The sequence below is a fragment of the Mobula birostris genome, chromosome 11 (genome assembly GCF_030028105.1).
Source record: "Mobula birostris isolate sMobBir1 chromosome 11, sMobBir1.hap1, whole genome shotgun sequence".
In the NCBI taxonomy this organism is placed as follows: Eukaryota; Metazoa; Chordata; class Chondrichthyes; order Myliobatiformes; family Myliobatidae; genus Mobula; species Mobula birostris.
This window is the reverse complement of record NC_092380.1, coordinates 58,792,107-58,817,429: the sequence shown is the minus strand read 5'-3', so window position 1 is coordinate 58,817,429 and position 25,323 is coordinate 58,792,107. Positions and strand designations below refer to the sequence as shown.

The window sequence follows — 25,323 nt, the reverse complement described above, 5'->3', positions numbered from 1 at the left end:
CTGAATCATCTGCGCTGGATGTTATTGGATAGACAGAACTGTGAAGAGGCATGGTTCCATGATTAAGCTGTTATGGTTAGGGTCTTAATGAATGCTAACACTCCCTGAGCCCTCAGTAGATTTACTCAGACTAGAAGAACTCAGCATTGCATATGATCTTTCAGAAGAGATTCTGAAATGCTTCCGGAGGACTGAAAAATTACAAATGTTACTCCACTGTTTAAGAAGGGAGAGAGGCTGAAGAAAGGAAGTTATAGGCCAGTTAGTCTGACTTCATTGGTTGAGAAGATGTTGGAGTCCCTTATTAAGAATGAGGTTTCAGGGTACTTGAAGCAGCATGATAAAGTAGGCCAAAGTCCTTGCTTGACAAATCTGTTGGAATTCTTTGAGGAAATAACAGGCAGAATAAACAAAGGAGAGTCAGTGGATGTTGCCTACTTGGATTTTCAGTAGGCCTTTGGTAAGGTTCTGCACATGAAGCTGCTTGACCAGATAAGACCTCATGGAATTACAGGGAAAGTACTACCATGGATAGAAGACTGGTTGACTGGCAGGAAGCAAAGAGTGGGAATAAAGGGGTCTATTCTGTTTGGTTGCTGATGCCTAATGGTGTTCCGTAGATGTGAGTATTCGTACTGTTTCTTTTCATGTTATATGTCACCGATTTGATGATGAAATTGGTGGCTTCGTGGCCAATTTTGAAGGCAATGTAAAGGTAGGTGGAGGGGTAGACAGTATTGAGGAAGCAGGGAGACTGCAGCAGAACTCAGACAGATTAGGAGAATGGGCAACAAAGCAGCAGATTGAATATAGTGTCGGGAAGTGAACTTTGGTAGAAAGGTTAAAAATGTACACTATTTTCTAAGTGAGGAGTAAATTCAAAAATCGAAGGTGCACAGGGACTTGGGAGTCCTTGCGAAGGATTCCCTAAAAATTAACTTGCAAATTGAGTCAGCGGTAAGGAAGGTAAATGCAGTGTTAATATTCATTTCGAGAGGGCTAGAATATAAGAGCAAGGATGTGATGCTGAGGCTTTATAAGACATTGGTCAGACCACATGTGGGGTATAATGAACAGTTTTGGGCCCCTTATGGAAAAAAAAGATGTGCTGGCATTGGAAAGGGGCCAGGGGAGATTCATAAGAATGATACAGGGAATGAAAGGGTTGATATATAAGGAGTGTTTGACGGCTCTAGGCTTTTGCTTGCTAGAGATCTGAAGATTGGGGGGTGGTGGGCATCTCATTGAAACCTATTGAATGTTGAAAGGCCTAGATAGAGCAGATGTGGAGAGGATGATTCCTATAGAGGATGAGTCTAGGACTGGAGGGCACAGCTCAGAATAGAGGGATATCCATTTAGAACAGAGATGAAAAGAAATTTCTTTAGCCTGAGGGTGGTGAATCTGTTGAATTCATTGCCACGGATAGCTATGAATGCCAAGTCATTGAGTATATTTAAAGCAGAGGCTGATAGGTTCTTGGTTCATCAGGTTGGTCAAAGGTTACGGGGAGAAGGCAAGAGAATAAGCTTGAGAGGGAAAATAAATCGGCCACAATGGAACGGCAGAGCAGACTCGTTGGGTCGGGTGGTCTAATTCTGCTCCTATTTCTTATGGTTTTTTACTGAGTTAGATACTCTGAGAGCTGACAAAGCTAAAGACTTAGTTGAATGCAAAAGCAATGGTTGTTATCATTGGTCTCAACACTTGTGGATTAAAGGGAAAATCTGTCAGCTACTGCTACTTGTCACCTCTTCTGTCACCAGCTGGGAAATATGTGTGGTTAAATGGCAAATGGGTTCAGATTTTTCTTCTTGCACTCAAACATAGAGGATGAACACTTAGTTTCAGAGAACCTCTGAACATGTCTGCACACAAGGAAGAGACTTCAGGTGCAGACCATTGTCTCTGACTGATCTCTGTAATATTTCCAACAGACATGTTAGTGTGATTTTTGCCTGTTGATGTTGTGATAAGATTCGTTCCTCAAGACAACATGGTTTCTGTGTGCTGCCTCTATCTGAATGGATGTTCTTTTCACAGTGGATTTAGAGGCGAGTGGAGGGCCAACACTCATTTTGGCTTTATGCAGTGGGGTGGAGAGAGTGCAGTAACTGGGTATTTATTTTTCTTAGATAGTGTAGTGTGTCTTCAGGTAGTATATGACGTGGGGGATCTTTGTTTCACCGTGCAGATTGTAGTTTAGCTCTTGGGCTGATTGCATTACTCTGTGCTGTTTATGATTAACATGTGTTTGAGAAAAGCTTGTAATTGAAAGCTGAGAATGTGTGGATGTTGAATGCTGGTCCATTTCTGAACATCTAATCACAGTTTAGATCTCTCCCACAGAATTGGAGAAAGCAAAAGAGGAGGAGAAGGAATCAGATGATTCTTCTTTCAGAAAGTCTGGTACAAGAGACCGGAGACGGCCAAGGGGGAAACGAAGATCAACAGGTGTGCATTCCCTATCACAAGATGTAAGTATTTCGGGTATTCAAGGGAATTGTAGAAAAGGTCACCTACCCTGCTTAAAGGTGGGGTTTCTCCAACGGAACCATGGCCAATAATAAAGGGACTGCAAAGCATTGCAGTAGTTTTATATTTGATGTGGTAAATTTTACCACAGATTGATTTCATTGTTATCTGAGGAGCTGATTGTGATCTGTTCTGAGCATGGAAATGTAGGAAATGAATTAACAGAAGGAGAAAAATGGTCAGGAAAGTAGGGAATGGCAAGGGAAATATTTAAGTATGTATCTTAGATGCTTCAGTTTAAAGAACACTGTGACAAAGGGAGAGAAAGTGAATATCCAGTATGTTTGAGCTAAGAGTGAATAAGCAGAATACACCAGTGATGTTGCATGAAGACTGATAAATTCTTTTGATACATCTATATTTTTATATGAATGCAATGAGGTTGAGAAGCTGATCAGATTCATCGCATAGTCACTAATGTATCTTGCCATCCATTTCAGCTGTGTTGTTTAAAATGATTGAGGAACTTGGAACTCTAAACACAATTAGTGCATAAATTCGGAGTGAGCTAAGTGGTTAATAATGCATCAATGGGAGTGTATCAAATATGTGAAAATTGCTGCTCGTGAGCAGTCAGGGGAACTTGCCAACATAAAATGAATGTATGATTTAATAGGCTTATCCTTATTCCCTATTGATTTCCATTATCCAATAGTAAAGTTATGACAAAATTAAACATTAAAAATGATGTACTGTACATTAATTCCTCTTGGATAGATTTACCTCATCAAGTAGCCTTAAGTCCACTGTACAGTATAATTAGCATATAATCTTGAGGGACTGCTACATTAAGAGAAGTGCCTTTTCTTCCCCAATGAGATATTAAATAGAAACTCTGTATGTTTGCTTATGTCGATGAAATAGATCAAACGACATTACAGTGGTGTGGCAAGTGTCCGCCTCTCCCTTAACCAGCACTAACAAACTTGCATTCAGACATTTTCTTCCAATTCATGCACGCATTGTCTGACAAACTTGCTTAACAACAGCAACCATTTTGAAGGTGATTCACTAATTGTGAACTACTTTGAACTAACCTGAGGTCAAGTTATTTCATTTTTTTAATATCTATTGATATTTATTTGAAGATCTTAGTATCACCCAAAGCTCTGGCCTTGGTCTTGCCATTGATTTGCCCAGCACTGTAATTCAATTGCCTGAAGGCAAGTTCAGCAGACGATATTATCCAGGACTAGAGCTTGGCAAACAAGTTAAGAAATCGTAGATGCAATACTCTCAGCAATCATTAAAAATTAATTGAAAGAAATCTATATATTTCTAAAGTTTTGTTAAGGTAATGTTTGTATTAAATTTCTTTAATTTTAAAAGAAAACCACTTCGTACATAATAGAGAAGGAAAAGACATTTGAAACTTGATAAACATCATTTTTTACCTCTGTATACTTTTGTATTTAAATTATAGATCTTAAACTTAGAGAAACAGAAGTCTAGTGTATTCTAGCAGAAATGGGACTTGACCCAGTTGGCTATTTTATTCCTAATCCTTTCCAGTTTATACTCCAGGAAGAGATGTTTGATCTGATTCCGGGGATTAATAAACTTGGCTAAGCTGTACTCTTCAGCATCATTGGACATTTTATTTATTGTTTAGGCTTTTGTACCTGTTGATAAACATCTTGACACTCAGGACCACTTCTGAACGATTTTAGCAACCTGGTCCATGTTGAAAATGTACATTCATGGTAACAGTGCAATCAAGAAAGATTGAACAATCTGGGGTTATTTTCTTTAAGAAAGACAAGACTTGGGCTCTCGAGTGACTGTTCAATAGAAGGGTAATGGGGTAGATGTGAAATCACTAATAATTTGAGTTGGAATTCAAGGCAAAACAGTTAGTAAGAATGTGATATGTGTCATTGTGAAAATTATAGGAGGAAAATGACATGAGCACATACGAGACCAAAAGCACCTGAGGGAGAAGGGAACAGAAGAGCATATTGATACGATCAGAGGAAATAGTGGTGGGAATATAGGAACTCCTGTGAAATGTAAATACAGCATGTGCCAAACAGTTTCTGAACTATAGATTTATTATCAGAATGCAGTTAATAATTCCAATAACAGTATTTTAAATGTCTCACTGGTGATCCAGAATAATCTTAACAAATAATCTTCAATCATTTCTGTTCAAAGGTAGTTTAACCCTGCCATCTTTGTCTCGGCACTTACACTTATAACTGAACAATTACTTCATGACTTTTTCATGTTACCTGGATGTATGGGGATAAGTGACAGGCCTGTGCGAGCATACCACGTATCTGAATCTCTAAAGCAGTCCACATGAAAGAGAGTTCCGAAGTTTGGGAGCGGACTGTAGCCTTGTTCTAGAATGTTCCCCTGTTAATATGAGTTTTCCCTTTCCTAGGATGAGAATGACCAGGATCTGTCCGATGGTGAGGATGTGGTAGGATCACAGAAAAAACAGGTATGGTTCGTGACTGCCCAATTCTGTGTAACTCATCAAGTACATACAGAATGTGACTGTAATACTGAGCAGATCAGACAATGTCTGCAAATGGGGAAATAACTTAAGTTTCAGTTTGATGACTTTGCATCAGAATTTGCAGAACTAAAGGAATAATAAGATTTAAGATGCAGAAAAGGAGATGCAGGGGGAACGAGGATGGTAATTGTGATGGGGGGGAAGGTCAGCTGAGAAGAAACAATCTGAAGTACACAATACAGTGGATGCTAGAAACCGGCAATAAAAACAAAATACTGATTGTGATCATTTATCAGATATTGTTGAGGAAGGAGTTGAATCCAAAAGCTCATATTGTGTCAGATCTTAAGATGAAGTGCCATTCCTTGAGCTCACATTGAGCTTAGGGACAATGCATGGGATGTAAAACAGGCAAGCCAAAGTAGGATTAGGATAGGGAATTAGGTGTCGGTAAACTATGACTCAGGACCACACTTGAGCGATGAATGAAGAAACCCCATAAGATGATTACCCGATCTGTGTTTGATCTTTCCTTTGTAAAGGAGGCCCGGTTGGGTCCCCTGAACGCGGAATCCTGAAGGCATGACAGAGGCAGAAATATGTCAGTGCTTCACCAGGAAAGGACCCAAAATCCTAGCTGCATAAGAAGGTGTTGTAGGAGGTTGAAGAAGGAAGAATTAAAGTGGTGGAAGATGCAGAGGGGAGAGATATAGAAAGTGTGTTTGGTGGTGTATGCTTCAGAAACTGCAAGCATTTACACTCTGAATACTGGGCCTGTGTAGATAGAAGGGAAGAGAATGAAAGTGTCAAATGGAATGGATATTGTCAAATGGTCTGCTAGCTGTGAACATTTGAGGGAAAGGATGACACTGGAATAATTGGTGTGGATGACATTGTCAGGGCAGTTGCAATGAAGACTCAGAAACTAAAAGAATTGAACAGTCTTTATGGTCGATAGAGTGTGAGGACAGGCAGAGAAGGTAGCTATGGAGAGGTTGAAGGCTCAGGTTGGTAGTCTTGGTGGATACCATCACCTAGATTAGTCAACGATGATAACCAAGATAAGGGAGGGAAGGGTAGAGTCAGAAATGATTTTAATGGAAAACGTTTTTTTTTGAGACCAGGCAGGTTCTGGTCTTTTCACAACCTTGAGGCATTTCAAAGCATCTCATAAGGTACTTTTTTTAGTCTAACCCCTATGGTAATGTAGGAAACATCAGCAAGCAGTGTAATACTGGGAATAATGAGCCCTTGTTACAGGAATTTGTCAAAGGTGATGAGAAATATATGTTATGTGCAAAATAGGTTGTGTGAATATGCATGTAGATGAATCAATTCCAGTTGCACAGTCAATAGTCAAGCAAGCTGCTTCTGCTGACATGGTGCTTTCTGCTAACTTATCACATCTGCTCTGTCTCAAATTTTACTCCACGCATTCTGTTACTCCATGAGGAGTCTACATGATGGGTTATGAATGGATTGTGTCCTGGTTAATTTGTTCTTATTATTTTTGTTTCTTTTTTTTTCCAGATTGGTAATCTGTCAAGGTAAGGAGTCTATTTATCATCCTGTGATAGCTATGACTGATATGTTCCCACTTAGCAACACCAGATACTCTTTTAGCAGGAATCACCGGCCAGTGTTCCCTCCTTAGATTCAGGTGTCCTGCTGCTGCCCTGGGTGAGACCCTCTATCTGACCAGAGGGGGGAGCTGGAATAAACATACGGGTGGGGTTATTTAGGTATAGATGATCTCATATGATCTTTATCATTGTTACTTTGGTAGATTATTGCCAGTCGAAGTGCCTCAGTGAGAGGATCAACTGTGCATTTGACCACTTCTTTTTGAAATTTCTACTATGACGGTGGCCTTCTAAAAGCTTGTGGTGGTGACTGAGTCTGTTATATAAACAGTAACAATCTAGGAAATGGTTTTAAAGCCCACTGAAAGAACAGGTCCTCATCATTTCCTAAATAGTGAGTGTTAATCCACTGGCTAGACCTTGGTGAAAGTTTCGGTCACCTATATCTTTAGCGACACTGATCTTTATAATAGAACTGCAGAACTTATGAACTAACAAATAGATTCAAATAGTGAATGGAAAGAGCAGTCAAATACATTAAAGATCACTAGCACTTTCTCCCTGAGATGTGATATTGTACATTGCATACAATAGTGATGTTTCCAAATGCTAAGCTTACAGGAAATGCAGTATATGTTTTAAAATTACAAACGAAATTTGAATGTCTCATACTTACGCCATCTCTAGTTTAATTTGTTTGTTCTCTATCAAGTTGGGGACACTAGCATCTTGCTTCATACTAGTACGCATCTGACAAAGCATCTGTGAAAATTAGGTCAAGAAAGTATCTTTTAAAAATTATAGATTTATTCCTCCCCAAACTCTTTCCTCTCCAAAGCTGTTAATATGAAGCAGTATTTCTAAATCACACCATGTTTACCCAAATTCCAAGTTCCATCCCTTGTACAGCATGATATGGCTTCTAACAATGGTGGTAATATCTTTCTCATTGTCATAAACTGAATTTATTCTCTTCATTATTTTTGCTTTGTGTAAAGTCATAGACAAGGCTAAACAACTCCATCTTTCTCCATTATGCCTTCAATCCCAATCTTATTTTGGTAGCAGTGGCCAGAGAATCACCTGCAGTACTGTTTATTCCTGTTCCTGTTCATCCGGTGATCCCCTAAGGGTTTGTTCATCTCCTTACTGCGTCTAATTTAGGTGCTGCCTCTTGGCAATGGATCTGAGAATGCAGCATCAGTTTCTGCAGTTTGACCGACATTGAATGGAAATTTGCTGTGACCAGATAGAGAGTCCCCAACGTTAACTTCAGTCACTACTCACTGACGCTACCTTATTTGCAGACATGGTCTGAAATGAAGCATGTTGTTCCCAATTTTTGTTTTCGTTATTTGACTTGTCATCACTTGATGCTAAAAAATCTAGGAGAAGGAGCGCTCTTGAAGTTGCTGCATTTTTATAACAGAGTGTGGGAGGAGGGAAGATTACCAAGTGCATGGAAAGAAGCAGTAGTAATTCCAATAAGGAAGCCTGGCAAGGATCTGTCAAAACCCACTAGCTACAGACCAATTGCATTAACATCAAGTATATGTAAGATAATGGAAAGGATGATAACAGAAAGGTTATCGTATGAGCTTGAGAAAAGGGGAATGCTGGCAAGTTATCAGAGTCGTTTTAGAAAGGGAAGGAATTCCATGGACTCAGTGATTATGTTAGAGACTGAAATAAGGAAGGCCCAGGCAAATAGAGAGTCAGTAGTGGCAGTGTTCTTTGACATTGAAAAAGCCTATGATATGATGTGGAAGGAAGAATTATTAATTAAACTGCACAAGATGGGGGTTGGTGGGAGAGTTTTTAATTGGATTAAAGATTTTTTTGTTTGGTAGAAAAATTCAAGTTCGGATTGGATCAGAATTATCAAAACAGTACATAGTGGAAAATGGCACACCTCAAGGTAGTGTGATTAGCCCGTTACTTTCATCGTTATCATCAATAATGCCTTCACAAAGGTACAGTGGATATAGGTAGGTCACTGTTTGCGGATGATAGGGCCTTGTGGAAAAGAGGCAGGAACATGGACCATATAATCAGGAAACTACAAGAAGCAATTGATGAAGTGGTGGAGTAGGGTTATGATTGGGGATGTAGATTTTCAGTAGATAAAACTCAAAATGTATTTTTTTGCCAGGAAAAGGGTTGAGGTAGGGAAGAAGTTAAGAATGTATGGGGTTGAATTAGAAAGGGTTGCATCATTTAAATTTCTGGGAGGTATATTTGATTCACGATTAACATGGGCAGACCGTATCAGGGAAGTTGAGGAGAAATGTAAAAAAGTAATAAATGTGATGAGATGTTTGACTGGTAGGGAATGGGAAGCAAGTTGTTCAGCTTTGAAGAGAATGTATGTGGCTTTAGTGAGATCTGTATTGGATTATGGAAATATAGTATATGGATCAGCAGCTAGGTCTCTTATAAGGAAACTGGATGTGATTCAGGCTCAGGCCTTGAGAGTGTGCAGTGGGGCTTTTAAAATGTCACCAGTGTCAGCCCTACAGGTAGAAATGGGAATAATGCCTTTGGAACTAAGAAGGATACAATTGATGGCAAACTACTGGGCTAACTTGCAGGGGCACAATGATTCTCACCCTACTAAAGGAGTGTTGCAGGAGTGCTGGGAAAATGGGAGGTTTCAGAGGGATACCTTTAGTCAGGTAGGGAATGATATTGCGAAAGAATGTGGAGTATTTGATCTGAGGATAAGTCCTTCAGTAGTTTATCCGGTTGTAGCTCCATGGAAGCTTGTATGGCCTGACATAGACTGGCATTTGTTAGAGGTAAAAAGGAAAGAAAGATATAAAACAGATTTGGTAAATGCATTTAACTGTCATGTGATGGAAAAGTATAGTGGTTATACTCACATTTATACGGATGGTGCGAAGGAACCTGAAACAGGAGTGACAGGGTTTGGGTGGTAATACCAGCAAAAGAAATTGGAATCAGCAGAAGAACATCTAATAAGTTAGGGGTGTTTACAGTGGAGATGCTGGCGGTGTTGGTTGCGTTGCAATGGGTGCAGAAAGCCAGACAAACCAAAGCATTGATATGTTCAGATTCATCCTCAGTTCTAGCAAGTTTAAGGTCTTTTCACACAAACAGTCGGCAAGATGTACTTTATGAAGTCCTTCAGTTAGTTACAAGAATTGCAAATCAGGGAGGTCAGGTAAAATTTCTATGGGTTCCAGCACATGTAGGGGTGAAGGGGAATGAGAGGGTGGATGAGTTGGCAAAGAGGGCGTTAAGGAAAGAAAATGTGGAAATGCACATTAGTATCAGTAAAGCAGAGGTTAAGTGTGTAATCTGGGAAAAAGTCAACCGAATGTGGCAAGAAAGATGGGACAGGGAGGGGAAAGGGAGGCATTTATATCAAATACAAAAGAGTGTTGCAGTTACTAGGGTAGGTAATGGAAACAGAAGAGAGGAAATTGTATGGACTAGGTTAAGGCTGGGGCATTGTGCGTTAAACAAAACATTGAAAATGATAGGGAAACACCAGACAGGATTGTGTGAGGAATGTCAGGAAGAGGAGTCAGTAGAACATGTAGTTCTGAGTTGCAGGAAGTATGGGATACAGAGAGAGATGATGAGAAATAAATTAAGGGAGTTGGGGATGCAGGAATTCACATTAAAAGGGTTGCTGGGCATGGGTGAGAGAGCACAAGTCCGGATATTTTTAGCGTTTTTAAGGGGTACAGGGTTTTTTTTTTATAGAATATGACGAATAAACAGGAATAGGATACTAGGATGGTCAAAGATGGGAGGGTGAAGTGTAGGTTTGTGTATATATATATATATATATAATGTGTGTGTGTGCGCGTGTGCGCGATTGGGTGAAGGGATTTAGAATGTATGTCTAGTGCACATTCTGGAGCAGAGGGTGGCGGTAATGCACCATTAAGCTGGATGCCAACCGCCGTAAAACAAGATACAGACAGACAGACAGACTTGTTGTCATCATTGGCTTTCATCATTCGTGAGATTGAGTTTAGGAGCCGAGAGGTAATGTTGCAGCTGTATAGGATCTTGGTCAGACCCCACTTGGAGTACTGTGCTCAGTTCAGGTCAGCTCACTACAGGAAGGACATGGAAACCATAGAAAGGGTGCAGAGAAGATTTACAAGGATGTTGCCTGGATTGGGGAGCATGCCTTGTGAGAATAGGTTGAGTGAACTCGGCCTTTTCTCCTTAGAGCGACGGAGAATGAGAGGTGACCTGATAGAGGTGTATAAGATGATGAGAGGCATTGAGTATGTGGATAGTCAGAGGCTTTTTCCCAGGGCTGAAATGGCTAGCATGAGAGGGCAGTTTTAAGGTGCTTGGGAGTAGGTACAGAGGAGGTGTCAGGACTAAGTTTTACGCAGAGTGGTGAATGCATGAAATGAGCTGCCAGCAACGGTGGTGGAGGCAGATACAGTAGGGTCTTTCAAGAGTCTCCTGGATAGGTACATGGAGCTTAGAAAAATAGAGGGCTATGAGTAACCCTAGGTAATTTCTAAGGTAAGGACGTGTTTGGCACAGCTTTGTAGGCCAAAGGGCCTGTATTGTACTGTAGGTTTTCTATGTTTCTATCATCTCCTGACCAAATATCTGCACCATTGTTCCCTACTTCCACCTCCGTAATGTGGCCTACTACCACCCTTCCTCAGCTCGCCTTCAGCCAAAAAACTTTTTTTGACTTTTCCTCTCTAGATGATGCCAGTCTCCCTGCTTCCAAACTCCTCCTGTTTGCTCTTACTCATTCCTTGCCTTCTCCTGCTGGCCTTAGTAATTTCTCGGCTCCCAATTGGCAGCCTTTGACCCACGATAGCTGTGCTGAACGTGACGCCAAATTAAGCTAATCCCTTCTGCCTGCATATGATCCATGGCCCTCCATTCCCTGCATATTAATTTTCCCTTAAATGCCACTATCATATCTGCCTTCACCACCACTCCTGGCTGTGTGGTCCAGGCACCTACCATTGTGTTGGAAAAATGAGCGTGCACTTCAGAATCAGGTTTAATATCACTGACGTATGTCGTGAAATTTGTTGTATTGCCGCACCAATACAATAATAATAATAAAAACTATAAATTACAATAATTAACAAATTAAGTTTAAATAAGTAGTGCAAAAAGAGATTAAAAAGAAGGAAAAAAAATAGCGAGGTAGTGTACATGGGTTATTTGCCCATTCAGAAATCTGATGGTGGAAGGGAAGAAGATGTTCCTGAAACATCGAGTGTATGTCTTTAGCCTCTTGTACCTCATCCTTGATGGTAGTAATGGAAAGAAAGCATGCCCTGGGTGATGGGGCTCCTTAAGGATGGATGCCACCTTTTTGAGGCATTGCCTTTTAAAGGTGTACTCAGTGCTGGGGAGGCTAGTGCCCATGATGGATCTGGCTGAGTTTACAAGTTTCTGCAGCTTTCTGATTCTGTGCAGTGGTCCCTTCATATCAGATGGTGATGCAACCACTTCACATCGTCTTTAAACTTTTCCCTGTCATAGAAAAAAGGAGTCTATCTATCCAGCTATGCCACTTAGAATTTTATGAAATTCTATCAGCTCTTTGTTTCGCCTCCCTTGCTTCAGAGAGACTAATCCAAATTTGTCCTATAGTTAATTCACTCTAATCTGGGCAACATCCTGGTAAATATCTTCTGCACCCTCTTCAAAGCCTGCATCCTTCTGTAATGGAGGACCAGAACTGTACACCATTCTCCAAGTGTAGCCTAACCAAAGCTTTATACAGACTTACTAGCACTTTTGCCCAATGGCCTGACCGATGAAGAATACTAAATGCCTTCACCACTTCACCTACTTGTTTTGCCACTTCCAGAGAGCTTTGGACGTGGAGCACAAGATCCCTCTGTACATCAATACTGTTAAGGGTCCTCATATTAACTGTATACTTTCGTCTTACATTTGACCTCCTGAAGTGCAATACGTTACACTTGTCCAACTTAAGCTCCATCATTCATACGTATTTGTAAGTGATCTGTATCCTTTGATAACCTTCTTCACCATCTATATCTTCCCCAATATTTGTGTCATCTGTAAACTTACTAACTAACCCTTCTATATTTTAAAGTCATATATACATGTCAAAGCAACAGGGGTCCTAGCACTGATCCCTGTGGAACACCACTGGTCACAGACTTCCAATTACAGTAATACCTTTTCACAAATACCTTTTGTCTTCTATGCGTAAACCAATTCTGAATCTAAACTACCAAGTCACGATGAATTCCTTGCATCTTAATCATCTGGATCAGACTATCATGAGGGACCTTGTCAAATAAATGCTTGACTAAAGTCCATGTAGACAACATCTACCCTCCTACCCTCATTAGTCACCTTCTCAAAAAACACAATCTGGTTTGGTAGATGTGACCTGCTCCACTGTAAACTGTACTGACTGTCCCTAATTATCATTCCAAACATTGCTACCGCTACCCTGACTCCAGGCAAGCTGTATTCACTCTGAATTTGATCTTTATTGGTTTCTGTCTCAGTAATGTTGACATTTTGGAAAGCTCATCGATGCTCAAATCCCTCCATATGACTTCCACTTTCTGTGAGCTCTTCCAGCCAGTGGCCGTTTGAATATTCTCCTCTACTGACACTTTGAGCAATCAACCTCCACCCCATTTTAAAGCATGCCAACACTGGTGATTAGACCTTAAGCAGCAAGGTCCTGTGTATGGAACTCCCTCCCTAAATCTTGAGGCTCCCTTCCTCCTTTAGAATTTTACTTTAAAGGCCAATACTTTGAATAGCCACTTAGTCACTTCTTCAATAGCACATCAGGCTCAACAACAAATGTGTTTAACATCAGTGCAAAGATGCATCTTATAGCATTTTTCTACAAAGTTGGGTGATATGCAAGTAGGAGTTGTTGTTGTCTATGTATTGACTTTGGTTACAGGGAAGAAACCACCTCAAGAAACCAATCAAGCAGAGGAGTGAACTATTCGGATTTGAGTCTGTATTCTGCTCGGGCTGGTCGGGTTGAGAGTGAGACTAATGGACAAGGCTACAGAAAGGTAAATTTTAAGTTGATGATGTCCACTTATATGTAGTGCTTAAGTCCCATCATGGTCTCTCTGTTTCTTTCTATCTCTGATGTCCCCCGACTGGCCTCTTCATCCAGCTGGCTTTGAAAATCTCATTCACCAATGGTGACTACTCCATCATCTGTTCAAGGGAAATGGAATCTCTTTCCAAAACACTGCCTCAGCAGTCTTATTCAAGCTTTCAAACCTGACTTCCTCAAGTGTTCGTGAGCTTCTATTTATGGATGCATTCACTTAATTGTACCATTTTAAAGTACCATCTCCAATTCCCCAATATGCAAGCCTTTGAATATCTCAATCAACTGCCTGCTCCTGCCCAACTGAACTTGGGTCCTCGTACCTCGACTCCATTCCAACCCCTCGATTCAGTCCCTTCCCGCCTACTTCTCATGTTCTTGATCTCCTCATGAACTTCCAGTTTCCTGCCCTGGCTGCCTCATTTTCACCATGGATATCGTGTCCTTATAAACTTCTATCCCCCATCAAGAAGGTCTTAAAACAGGTTTGAATCACTGGCCTCAGAGGGGCCACCACTTCACATCACTGCCCTCAGAGGGGCTGCTGGGTCCCAATGCTCTCGGAGATGCTATTGAAATTCTGAGATTTATGGATTGGTCTCTTTCAGTTCTGTTTTTTTTCCTTTGTGTTCTCGCCCATTCTTTCTTGTCGCCAATTGGCAGGCTGGAGGTTTGGGGGTTGATGCTCTTGCTGTTGTTTCTCCATGGGGGTGACCCGTTAGTTTTTGGTCGAGGGAGGGTTTTGCAAGTTTTTGTTTCTTTTTCTTTTCATGCGGGGTGGTTGGTTATAACTAGAAGGCAAGGTGGAGATTGATGTCTTTCTTTAAACTACTTCTATGGTTTTCTGTATTTTATGGCTATCTGGAAAAGACAAATCTTAGTTATATTCTTCATACATGCTTTGATAATAAAATGAACCTTTGACTTTGAACAGTTCATGCTCGAATCCTTCCCCAGTGATGTTCCCCAACGCTTGCCTCCAACTTTTGCCTTGCCCTTAAATACACTTGGTATGTTTTTGACACCTCTTTCCCCTTTCTGGATCTCTCTGTCGCCATCACTGGAGACAAACTTTTGACTGATATCTTTTATAAACCTACCAATTCCCAGGGCTATCTTGACTGTATGTCTTCCCACAAAATAGTATTCCCTTTTCTCAGTTCCTTCATCTCCAGCGGATCGGTTCTCAGGATGAGAGTTTCCTTTCCAGGACATCAGAGATGTGCTCCTTCAAAGAATGGGGTTTCACATCCTCCACTCTTGAGACTTCCCTCACCCACATCTCCATTTCCCGAATACCCGCACTCACCCCATCTTCCCGCTGCCTTAACGGTGATAGAGTTCCACTTGCCTGTACCTACCACCCCATGAGCCTCTGCATCCAACACATCATTCTTCACAACTTTCACCATCTCCAAAAGGATTATACCACCAAACATTCAACATGCTTCGCGTCTTCAGTGATTCCCTGGTCCATTCGGCCCTCCCCACTAATTTCCCTCCTGGGGCTTATCCCTGCAAGCGGTCAAAGTGCTACACCTGCCCATTCACCTCCTCCCTCACCTCCATTCAGCACCCAAAATAGTGCTTCCAGGTGAGGCCCGTGGAACACCACTAGCCACCGGCAGCTAGTCAGAAAAGGCTCCCTTTATTCCCATTCTTTGCCTCCTGCCGATCAGCCACGGCTTTAGCCATGCTAGAATATTTCCTGTGATTCCATGAGCCCATAGCTTGTTAAGCAGTCTCGTGTGGCACCTTGTCAAAGGCCTTCTGAAAATCCAAATACACAACATCAGCTAATTCTCCTTTGTCTATCCTGCTTGTTATTTCTTCAAAGAATTCCAACAGAATTCCAATTTGTCAGGCAAGATTTTCCCCTGAGGGTTCATCCTTAATAATCGACTCCAACATCTTCCCAACCACCGAGGTCAGGCTAACTGGCCTATAGTTTCCCTTCTTCTGCCTCTACTCTTCTTGAAGAGTAGCATGACATCTGCAGTTTTCCAATCTTCCAGAGCCATTTCAGAATCTAGTAATTCTTGAAAGATGATTTCTAATGTCTTTATGATCTCTTCAGCCACCTCTTCAGAACCCTGGCATGTAGACCATTTTGTCCAGGTGACTTATCTACCTTTAGACCTTTCAACTTCCACAGTGAACCATCTCAATGTCAATCCATGGCCTCCTGTTTTGCCACAATGAGGCCACATTTAGGGTGGAGGAGCCACATCTTGTATTCCATTTACGTAGCCTCTAACCTGATGGAGTGAATATTGGTTTTCCCTTCCAGTAAAAGACAATTTCCCTCTCTTCCCCTCTTCTTTTTTCAACTCTGGCCCCTCCTTTTCATCTGCCTATCTCCTTCCCTTTCTCCTATGGTCTACTGTTCTCTCCTATCAGATTACTTTCTCTTCAGCCCTTTTTGTTTCCTATCCACCTGGTTTCATCAATTACCTCCTAGTTATCCCCCTTCCCCTCTCCCCACCATTTATTATTTTGAGATCTTCCCCCTTCCTTTCCAGTCCTGAAGAAAGGTCTTGGCCCAAATCTTTTATGATCTCAGTCAGCCATTGCTTTCCCTGATTCCCTAACAGCTCCCCTGTTTACTGCTGATCCTTCCTATTTAATATTGTCTACCCAGATACCATTTACTGATTCATTCCTCTAATTCTTTGATTTAGAAGGACCCTTCTCTATTTCTGCCACCCTCATCCCACTGCTACTGATTCCTCCTTTAACCTTTTTTTCTTCTAGTTCTTGTATTTTCCATTTGCTTACGTACACTCTTCCCATTCGGAGAATTTCCCATATTCTCCCATTTTAGTTTCCTCTCTCAAATCATCCCTTAGCTTTTCTCCTCCTGTTCATTGATTAGTGCATTCCATCCTACCATTTATTGGTTTGTTCTCACAGCTTTTTTAACCTATTCTGCCATTTATGGCTGATCTGAATTCCATCTAATTCCTGGTCTCAACATTTTTTTTAATAACTTTAAACAAAATCAGCATCTGAACCAAAAATTAACGTGGTAGGCATTGCTGAACTCTGCCACACCTTATCATAGATTCAGCCCACTACATTAATTTTGGTCTGTCTACCTGTGGAGTTCTTGATACAAGCTGCTGCTGATCAAACACACTGCCAGAAAGGCCTATATAATGTCTCATTTTGTCTAACAGTTGTATGAAGCACTTCAGAGAGAGAATGTCCAGCTACAGGACCAGCTACAGGAGATGCAGATGCAGATTTCACATACTAAATTGGAGTTAGAGAAGGCTACACAGGTAAGCCTTCTCACATAATGCAGCCTTGAGTGCAAGAATAAGTAATGGCATTGATGCACTGTTAACTGGGCAAGGGTGAATCTAATCCAAATCAGCCATAGTTTAGGGTCCCACTGTCTGTCATAAATTATTTGCATTTATTGTATTGGTTATTATTTAGCTATCCACACTGTTTCATTTTTCACAAGGTGTCATATCTGATTTCACCCCTTTGGGAATGTATTACCTGCAGTGCTTGTTCACGCAGTTAATCAGAACAGCTTCCTTTTCTGAGAGAGCCCAGGAAGTGGTGGCAACCAGGTGTGTTGCTGTAGGATGTGGTGCAAGAAGCTGCAGTCAGAACTGTCTGGGAAGATGCAATTAAATGGGTGATAAAGTACTCACCCTCCCAGATGAGGAAGAAGTTCAACACTCTATATTTGTCACTTTCAGTGCCTGCTATACTCGTCTGTTAATGTTATTTTGCAATGGCATATCTGTGGCGCACAAACAGATCTCTTCGGACCAGCTGGTAAATCACATTAAATGTTTCTGTTTTCTAAAGTGTCACTGTATAATGCTACACAGGCAACCCAAAGTCAGGCATGGCATTTCATCTTCTTTGCAAACACAACATTCACGAATGGAAGGTGGCATCCTGATCCCCTGTTGGGATCAATCTGCATGCTGCATGTTCTTGCACTTGGTCAAGAGAGCAAAGTAACCAGGCCTAAGGAAAATGATCACTTTCTTTAAATCAATGTCTTCACTGATGCAGGCAAAGGAAGCTTACTGTAGAAAGGGAAAGATGAAAACGGGAGTGGGCTCCCCAAGTGTGAAGTCGTTGACTTGCGTGGAAGGACTCCCCCAGGACTGCCACTCCATGGTCCCCATTGGAGAGGGTCATGCAGGTGGTGACTCTAAATCTGCAGGCTAGTACCTGTTCTTCTATTCATTTCTCATTCTTCGTGAAATTGGTCCTTGAATGGATCGTGCTGCCAATAAGCAGCATAACTGCACCTCTATACTATACTGGTGGCAACTGAAGTGTTCTCGCAGGATTGTCGACAGATTTTGTACATGCCTTACCTTGTTACGTTTCTGTAGGATAGGTCACAGGATTAAAGACAAATGATCAATCCACTCTCCGTTCACTGTATTACTCACTCCACCCACCACCAGCCACATCCCAGGAAGATAGCAGAGATGGAGCAAGAATCACCTGGATTAGAAAATGGTTTGGTAGGCTGGCTTCAAAGTCCTCCGATGCTGTGTTGCAGCGACAGTGTCATCCACAACCAATCTAGTTGTTTTTAAACACCATCAGTTTGCTGAGGTATTTTCAAGTCTGAAAAGAACTCTGGAAAAATCTTAACAGCTGCTGTGAAGGAGTTCCTTATTTGCATCTGCATAGTTTTTCCTGATGTTCAGAATTGCAGTTTACTCTTAAGTGCATACAAGTCTAGGAGCAAATGGTATTTAAGTGCAATTTATAAAAGTGCCATTGGGAGTGATTTAGCTAATGCTTTTACAGGTGATCAATACTCTGGGTGATTTCTTATGTCACTTCCATACTTGGGAGTAGACTGGACAATATTTTGACTCAGTACCTTTTGTAGTCTTGTACCACCTTTGAGTGCTGTCTTGGGTATCTGGCAGCAAAAGTGATGCATGTTAGCCATTCTTCCAGCTCTCCGAGTGGCTCAAATGGTTTCCTAAGGTCAGACAAAAAGACATCCACTGGAGCAATATAAGTTTTGTTGTTATTCATTATTAGGGAGATAGATGACGTATCAATTACGTGAGCTGCCGTACTCTGAGTAATGTTGAACACCTTGTGCATTGTTGTAATTGCACTGAAAGCCAAATGTAGAGAATTCCATCACGATGCTAGTTAAGAGCCTTGCAGCTGATGGAAAAGCTTTCGTGTCAGGAGGTCAGTTACTCACTGCTAGATGCTCAGCCTGATCTTGTCCTGTACGTGGCTAGTTCAGTTAAGTTTCTAGTTAATGTTAACCCACAGGATGGTGACGTTGAAGAGTTCCGTTTTCTGTATCCATTGGATATTAATGTTAAGTGAGGGGACCTAGTTGCAGTTGATAAGCACCAATTGAGAGTACTATGGAGGACCTTACCATCACATTGATTAAGGGAAGGCTTATTATATGATGCTACTTAGCCAGATTAGATGTTTACAGCATTTTGCAAGCAGAGCACCTGTGGACAATATTTTACACTTTCAGTTATTTGCTAGTAGAGTCACTAAACAGCGTGGTGAGTCCATGACTTGTTCTAAAGTGCTGGTCTTTGGTAATACAACCGGGATGTTTGGTGCTGTAACCTCCGCTGTTTCCAGTGCTGTCAGCCATCTCATAAGCTCATTTGGGCAGGTGGGGCTCATCAGCCTTGGACGGTAGCCCACCTAGGAGAAGGAAAACTGATTTTTAAAACTCCATTACCTTGCGACCATACCCACACATGGGAAAGGCTTCGGGAGTAAACCCCAAGGAAGAAATCCGGAGCCAGGGTCCCTGAGGCAGTTTGATGTCGTTTACAACTTCATTCTGGCAACCTCTGCAACAACATTGGTGCCAAGCTGTATTGGCGCTTGCCCTTCCCTTGGACTACATCAGTGACGTGGAGAGGGGGACCCACTGCATGGGCAACAGCCGGCTCTTCAAATCTTCCCGCCCAGTCTTGCTCCCTGGAGAGGACACAGTCCACCAGAGGTGCAAACCCATGATCCCCAGGGGTCGATGGCTGCCTACTAATACGTAGAATGAATTGGTTTGACTGAAAACTGCCTTCTGTAATGCTGAGGATCTGACAAGTAGATGTGAATCATTCATTCACTATTTCAGGGTGAACCCAAAAGCTTCAGTCTTTGCTTTAGCTCTTACATTGGGCCCCTCCATTGTTGAAGATATTTGTTCCCCCTGCCCTGCAGCTTATCAACTCAGTTGTCTACCACTATTCACAACTCAGAGATAGGTCTGCATGGTTTTAATCTGATTTATTGATTGTGGAATTGCTTAGCTTTGACAATTACATGGTGTTTCGCATATCTATATCATCCTGTGTCACTTTTTTCTCAGGTTAGTAATAATTTTTTTTTCCTCAAGGTACATACGTACACTCAGTGGCCACTTTATTCAGAAAACCTGCTTATTAATGCAAATATCTAATCACCCAATCAATGCAACCACTCAATGCCTAAAAGCATGCAGATGCGGTCAAGAGGTTCAGTTGTTGTTCAGACCAAACATTAGAAGTGGGGAAGAAATGTGATCTGAGTGACTTTCACCATAGATGATTGTTGGTGCCAGATGGGGTGGTTTGTGTATCTCAGAAACTGCTGATCACCTGGGATTTTCACACGTAGCAGTCTCTAGAGTTTACATAGAATGGTGCAAAAGAATGAAATGAAAAACATCCAGTGAGCAGCAGTTCTGTGGACAAAAGCTCCTTGTTAATGAGAGAGGTCAGGGGAGAATGACCAGACTGGTTCAGGCTGACTGGAAGGCAACAGTAATTTAAACAAACACATGTTACACAGTGGTGTGCAGAAAACCACCTTTGAATGCACAGCACCTAGAACCTTGAGTTGGATGAGCTACAGCAACTGAAGACCATGAACACTCATTGAGTGGTCCCCTTAGGCACAGAAGGTACATAATAAGATGGCCACTGAGTGTATGTCTGGCATTTCTCCTTCTGTATTCAGCGGACCAAGGTTGATTTCCTGGCATAGTAGCTATGGATCAATGAAGAATATGCCAGGGCGTGCAGTTAATGCTGATAGTCCACAGCCACTACTGGATCCCCAGTTTTCAGTTGCCAGAATAGCTCTGAATCTATCCAATTTAGCATAATTGTTGTTCCACACAAAGCAATAGAGAGCATCAAACATGAAGGTGGGATTTGTTCTTCACAGGGACTATGTACTGGTAACTCCTGCCAGTGCTGTCACAGGACCAGATTCTACCTGTGCATCTACAACAGATAAACTGACAATAACAAGGGCAAACAAAATTATCCCTTGTGTTGGCTTATTCATTACCTGCTGCAGACTCTGTCCGGAACCTTTGTCCTTTAGAACTTGGCCAGTTTGATTAGTGATGTTTCTGCCAAGCCACCCTTGGTGATAGAAACTGAAGTTCCTTGGAGTACATTCTGTTCCCTTGCTATCTACAACAGATTTTCTGAAATGTTGTACAACGTGGAGGAGCAATGTGTTTATAATCAGATTTCCTTGTCCCTGTTTGACTTGATGCCATGAGACAGCCTGGGGTCTGATGTCAATGTTGAGGATTTGCAAGGGAACTCCCTTCTCTCTGAATATCACTCAACCCCCACCTCAAGTTTGTTGTACCGATAGGTTAGGATGTATCCAGAGATTGTGATGGAGAAGCTGGAAGTATGCCTTTAAGATAGGATTCCATGAATACACGTATATGATAGGATTCTGTGAACACAAGTATATGAGGCTGTTGCTTGACCAGTCTGTGAATTTCAGTGCCAAGGTTGATGTGGAGTGTTTTCTTAAAAAAAATATTTTTTGTTAATATGTGAGTTTAATACAGTTGACTTACTAGGGCATTCCTGAGGGCAGCTAAAAGTCAACCACATTACTGTGGATCTTCAAAATCAGGTAAGGTCAGTAGGCTTCCATTTCTGAAAAGCCTCGGTGAATTGAAATGTTTTTAGAATGTTTGAGTAGTTTTGTATGCATCACTGCAAATTACTTTTCTTAAATTCTAGAATATAACCAAATTTAACTTCCGTAGTTGTTATCTTGTGATCTGATCTTTCAGCAACGGATTGTTAATCGAAATTTCAGGGTTGCTACTCTTTGAATTTGACGTCTGTTCTGCCAGTATGCACCATTGACTACAACAGACCGAATAAAATGTAATGGGATGATATTTTTGTGAATCTTGGGAGCTAACGCCAATGTGTTCTTCGTGGCTTTGCGTACATGCTGTCACCTAACCATCCACTGAAAGGAACATACATTCAATCTAAGTACATAAGCTGTTATGTATTTATATTTATTGTTTTTATTATGTTACTTATCTTATTGTGTTTTGCTTGTGCTACATTGGAGCCGGAGTAACAATTATTTCATTCTCCTTTACACTTGTGTACTGGAAATGACATTAAAGAATCTTGAATCCTGAATACTTTTTGTTTGCTTTTTGCACCAGACCTATACATGATCTTCTGGGGGCAGTGTTACATAGAACTCAATAGAATTGCAGTAAGATGCCCTCACTGATAGTCAGATCCTCTTCTTAAAAAATAAACACCAAGATACTGCTTCCCTTCCTGATGAACCTATACATTAAATTTCAGTTATTCATGTGTCAGAATACCCACATCCCTCTGCACACTAACACCTTTCCATCTCCTATTATTTAAAGAAAACATTCCATTGTTCTATTTTTCTACAAAGTGGGTGGCCTTGTGTTTTTCCATTTGACATTCTGTCTGCCACGTCTGCTCATTCACATAGTTATTTTCCGATTCTCCTGACAACCCATACTGTCACTAAGCTTTATATCACCAACAACAATGGATATAAATATTTGATTGTTATATAGAAATCACTGATACAGATTGTGAACAGATACTCGGATCTCAGTACTTGTCACAGTCTCCAAAAGTGACCTATTTATTCCTACTGTCTGTTCTTCTTCAGATCCATGCCAAATACTTATCACCGTCTATCCCATGTTTAATAACCTTTTATATGGCACCTATTTAAAGGACTTACCAAAGTTTAAATATACCACAATTACCAGTTTACTTCAACTATTGTCCTAGCTACAAACTCAAAAATGATTTCTCTTTCACTAATCCATATACACTGCGCCCAACCTATTTTCCAAGTGCCTTATTACTACCTGGTGACTCACAGGCTCCAATATTTCCCTTGTTGCTGATGTTAGGCCAGCAGGTCTGTTGTCCTCCATTTTATTGCTTTTTCCCTTAACCAGCGGAAAGGGCACCTTAGCTACTTTCCAATCCTTATGAACTGTTCTAGGATCTATAGAATTTTGGACGATGACATTTACTGTTCATATCTAGTGCATTCATTATTTCCATAGCAATAATTTAAAAATTTTGGGTTATAGGTCATCAGGTTTCATATATTTATTGGCTTTCAGTCCTAAAATTTCTACATTTTTTTAACTCATAATTTTTTGAGCTTTACGTTCACTCTAGAGCTTGGTGGCTGTGTTTTCCTCCAGGAAGACAAACATAAAATTAGGTTAGATTAGATTATGAGGACACTCAGTCCTTGTTTATTGTCATTAAGAAATGATACAATGTTCCTCCAGAGTGATATCACAAAAAAAAGGACAAACCAAAGACTAACACTGACAAGACCACATAATTATAACATATAGTTACAGCAGTGCAAAGCAATACCATAATTTGATAAAGAGCAAACCATGGGCACGGTAAAAAAAAAAAAGTCTCAAGGTTCCGATCAACTTAAAATGCTTAATACCCCAATATATTTTTTTCCTGTTTTGTATATCTACAGAAGAATTTAATGCCTGTTTTTATGTTTCTCACTAAATAACTCTCATTCTACTTCCCGGTCGTGTTTCACTCCCTAAAGAGGAATACATGTATTTGTAAACTACGTCAGTTCTTCCAGTGTTAGCAAGTTCATGTTTGCTATCATTAGGGCAGCATGGTGGCATATTGGTTAGCACAACGCTTTACAGTCCAGGCAACTGGGGTTAATTCCCACCACCGTTTGTAAGGAGTTTCTATGTTCTCCCTGTGATCACATGGGTTTCTTCTGGGTGTTCCAGTTTCCCCCAGCAGTTGGTAGGTTAATTGGTTATTGAAAATTGTTCTGCAATTAGGCTCAGATTAAATCAGAGGTTGCTGGGTGGCACAGCTGGAAGGACGGAATGGGCTATTCCATGCTGTACCTCAATAAATAAATTTCTATGAATGAAGTTTCCCGCTCTTATTAAGGTCAATTCATACTTAAGACCTTCCTTATTCTCTTAGTTTGTTCAATTGAATCCAGGATTATAATTTGAAGTCATCTTAAATGTTTGTATAAAATTCTATCATATAATGATCACTGTTCTCTGAGTGTCAGTGCATCCTTTGACACTACAATTACTAATTTGATTTTATCAGACTATACGTAGATTAATATCGCCCTCGTTTATTGCGACACCCTTATTACCAATGCACTCCCTGATTTATATCATGCCATACGTTATTTTTATCATGAAGGAACTACTGTAGGCACTAGATTTTCACCTCCTTACTGTTTCTTAATACCAGTCAAATTGACTGTGTTACTTGACATTCTGAGCTAAGAGATTCTCTCTACTGGCTTTGTTTCACTCTTTATTTTTGGGAGAGATGGGCAATTTTTTTTTCCTGTTGCCCACCTGTCCTAAAATAGTGTCTAGTGCTAACGAATTATTAATCTTGCTTACTTCACGTTTCATTCATTTCTATTTTTGCCGTTAATTTAGTTCACATCATGAATTGCCCCATGTTGATTCTTTCAACTTAATCATAAAGCTGTTTCAGTGATGTTTTTGTAACCTACCTAATCTTCATCCAACAGTCACCAAGCTTAGTGTTTGAAATGCCATTTGAATAGCAATTTGTAGTCTGATTTAAACATAATTGATTAAATGACTTCCTTCTGCATTTTTAATGAATCAGTAAGACTGATATCACACAATGGACCTCCTGTTCTGACAGAGCACGCCCAGTCAAAATGTACAATTGTCCAGTAGTCAATGATTATTACACCACAAGTTCTTAAACTATATCAAGAGCATTCTCTGTCCTCACGATCTGAAATAAACTGTGAGTTCTCACTGGGTGACGACATCGGTAGTTATCACCCACACACAGTAATAAATCAGTTGCATGCTCTGTCCTCACAACTGTAGTATCAACTCACACCGCCTGTAATAAATCAAGACCAATTCTTCCCTATAGATAGGCAGTACTCTCTGCCCTGACACTGTCACCCTGTCATAGATTAATAGTGCTTTCTATCCTTTGCTCTGTAGTAAACTTACAGCATAATTTATTCCAGAATGTGAGAAGAAATAATCCGCGTTCTTTGACCTCACACACTGTATTAAATCAGTGGCACTCTTGGCCCTGTAATGAATGGTTACAGAATCCAGAGAAGAAAAGCTGTCATCATTACCTGGTCTGGCCAGTTCATGACTACATGCTGTAATGGTCAATTCTGAATTGCCTCCTCAGTTCAGGACCTTGGAGATGGACATTTGCCAGTGATAACAGACGAACAAAATCTCTGCTGCCTTCACATCCCAGTCAACAGCCCTCTCCAACATCCTCCCCTACAATCTTTGCCCT

The 25,323-nt window shown here is 40.9% G+C and overlaps 1 protein-coding gene across 6 annotated transcripts in view; it reads left to right on the top strand.

The window, feature by feature from the left end:
- The window catches only part of LOC140205102 (protein phosphatase 1 regulatory subunit 12A-like), a 197,905-nt gene that overhangs the window by 150,510 nt on the left and 22,072 nt on the right, over positions 1 to 25,323 (top strand). For 4 of the 6 annotated variants that reach the window (XM_072272284.1, XM_072272282.1, XM_072272283.1 and 1 more), the window contains 6 exons: positions 2,350 to 2,477; positions 4,922 to 4,981; positions 6,530 to 6,546; positions 13,511 to 13,628; positions 16,855 to 16,959; positions 17,717 to 17,870. In XM_072272284.1, coding sequence (XP_072128385.1) covers positions 2,350 to 2,477; positions 4,922 to 4,981; positions 6,530 to 6,546; positions 13,511 to 13,628; positions 16,855 to 16,959; positions 17,717 to 17,870 — 582 coding nt within the window. The remainder of the gene's footprint in view (positions 1 to 2,349; positions 2,478 to 4,921; positions 4,982 to 6,529; positions 6,547 to 13,510; positions 13,629 to 16,854; positions 16,960 to 17,716; positions 17,871 to 25,323) is intronic. The other 2 variants (XM_072272287.1, XM_072272285.1) reach the window with 1 other exon arrangement.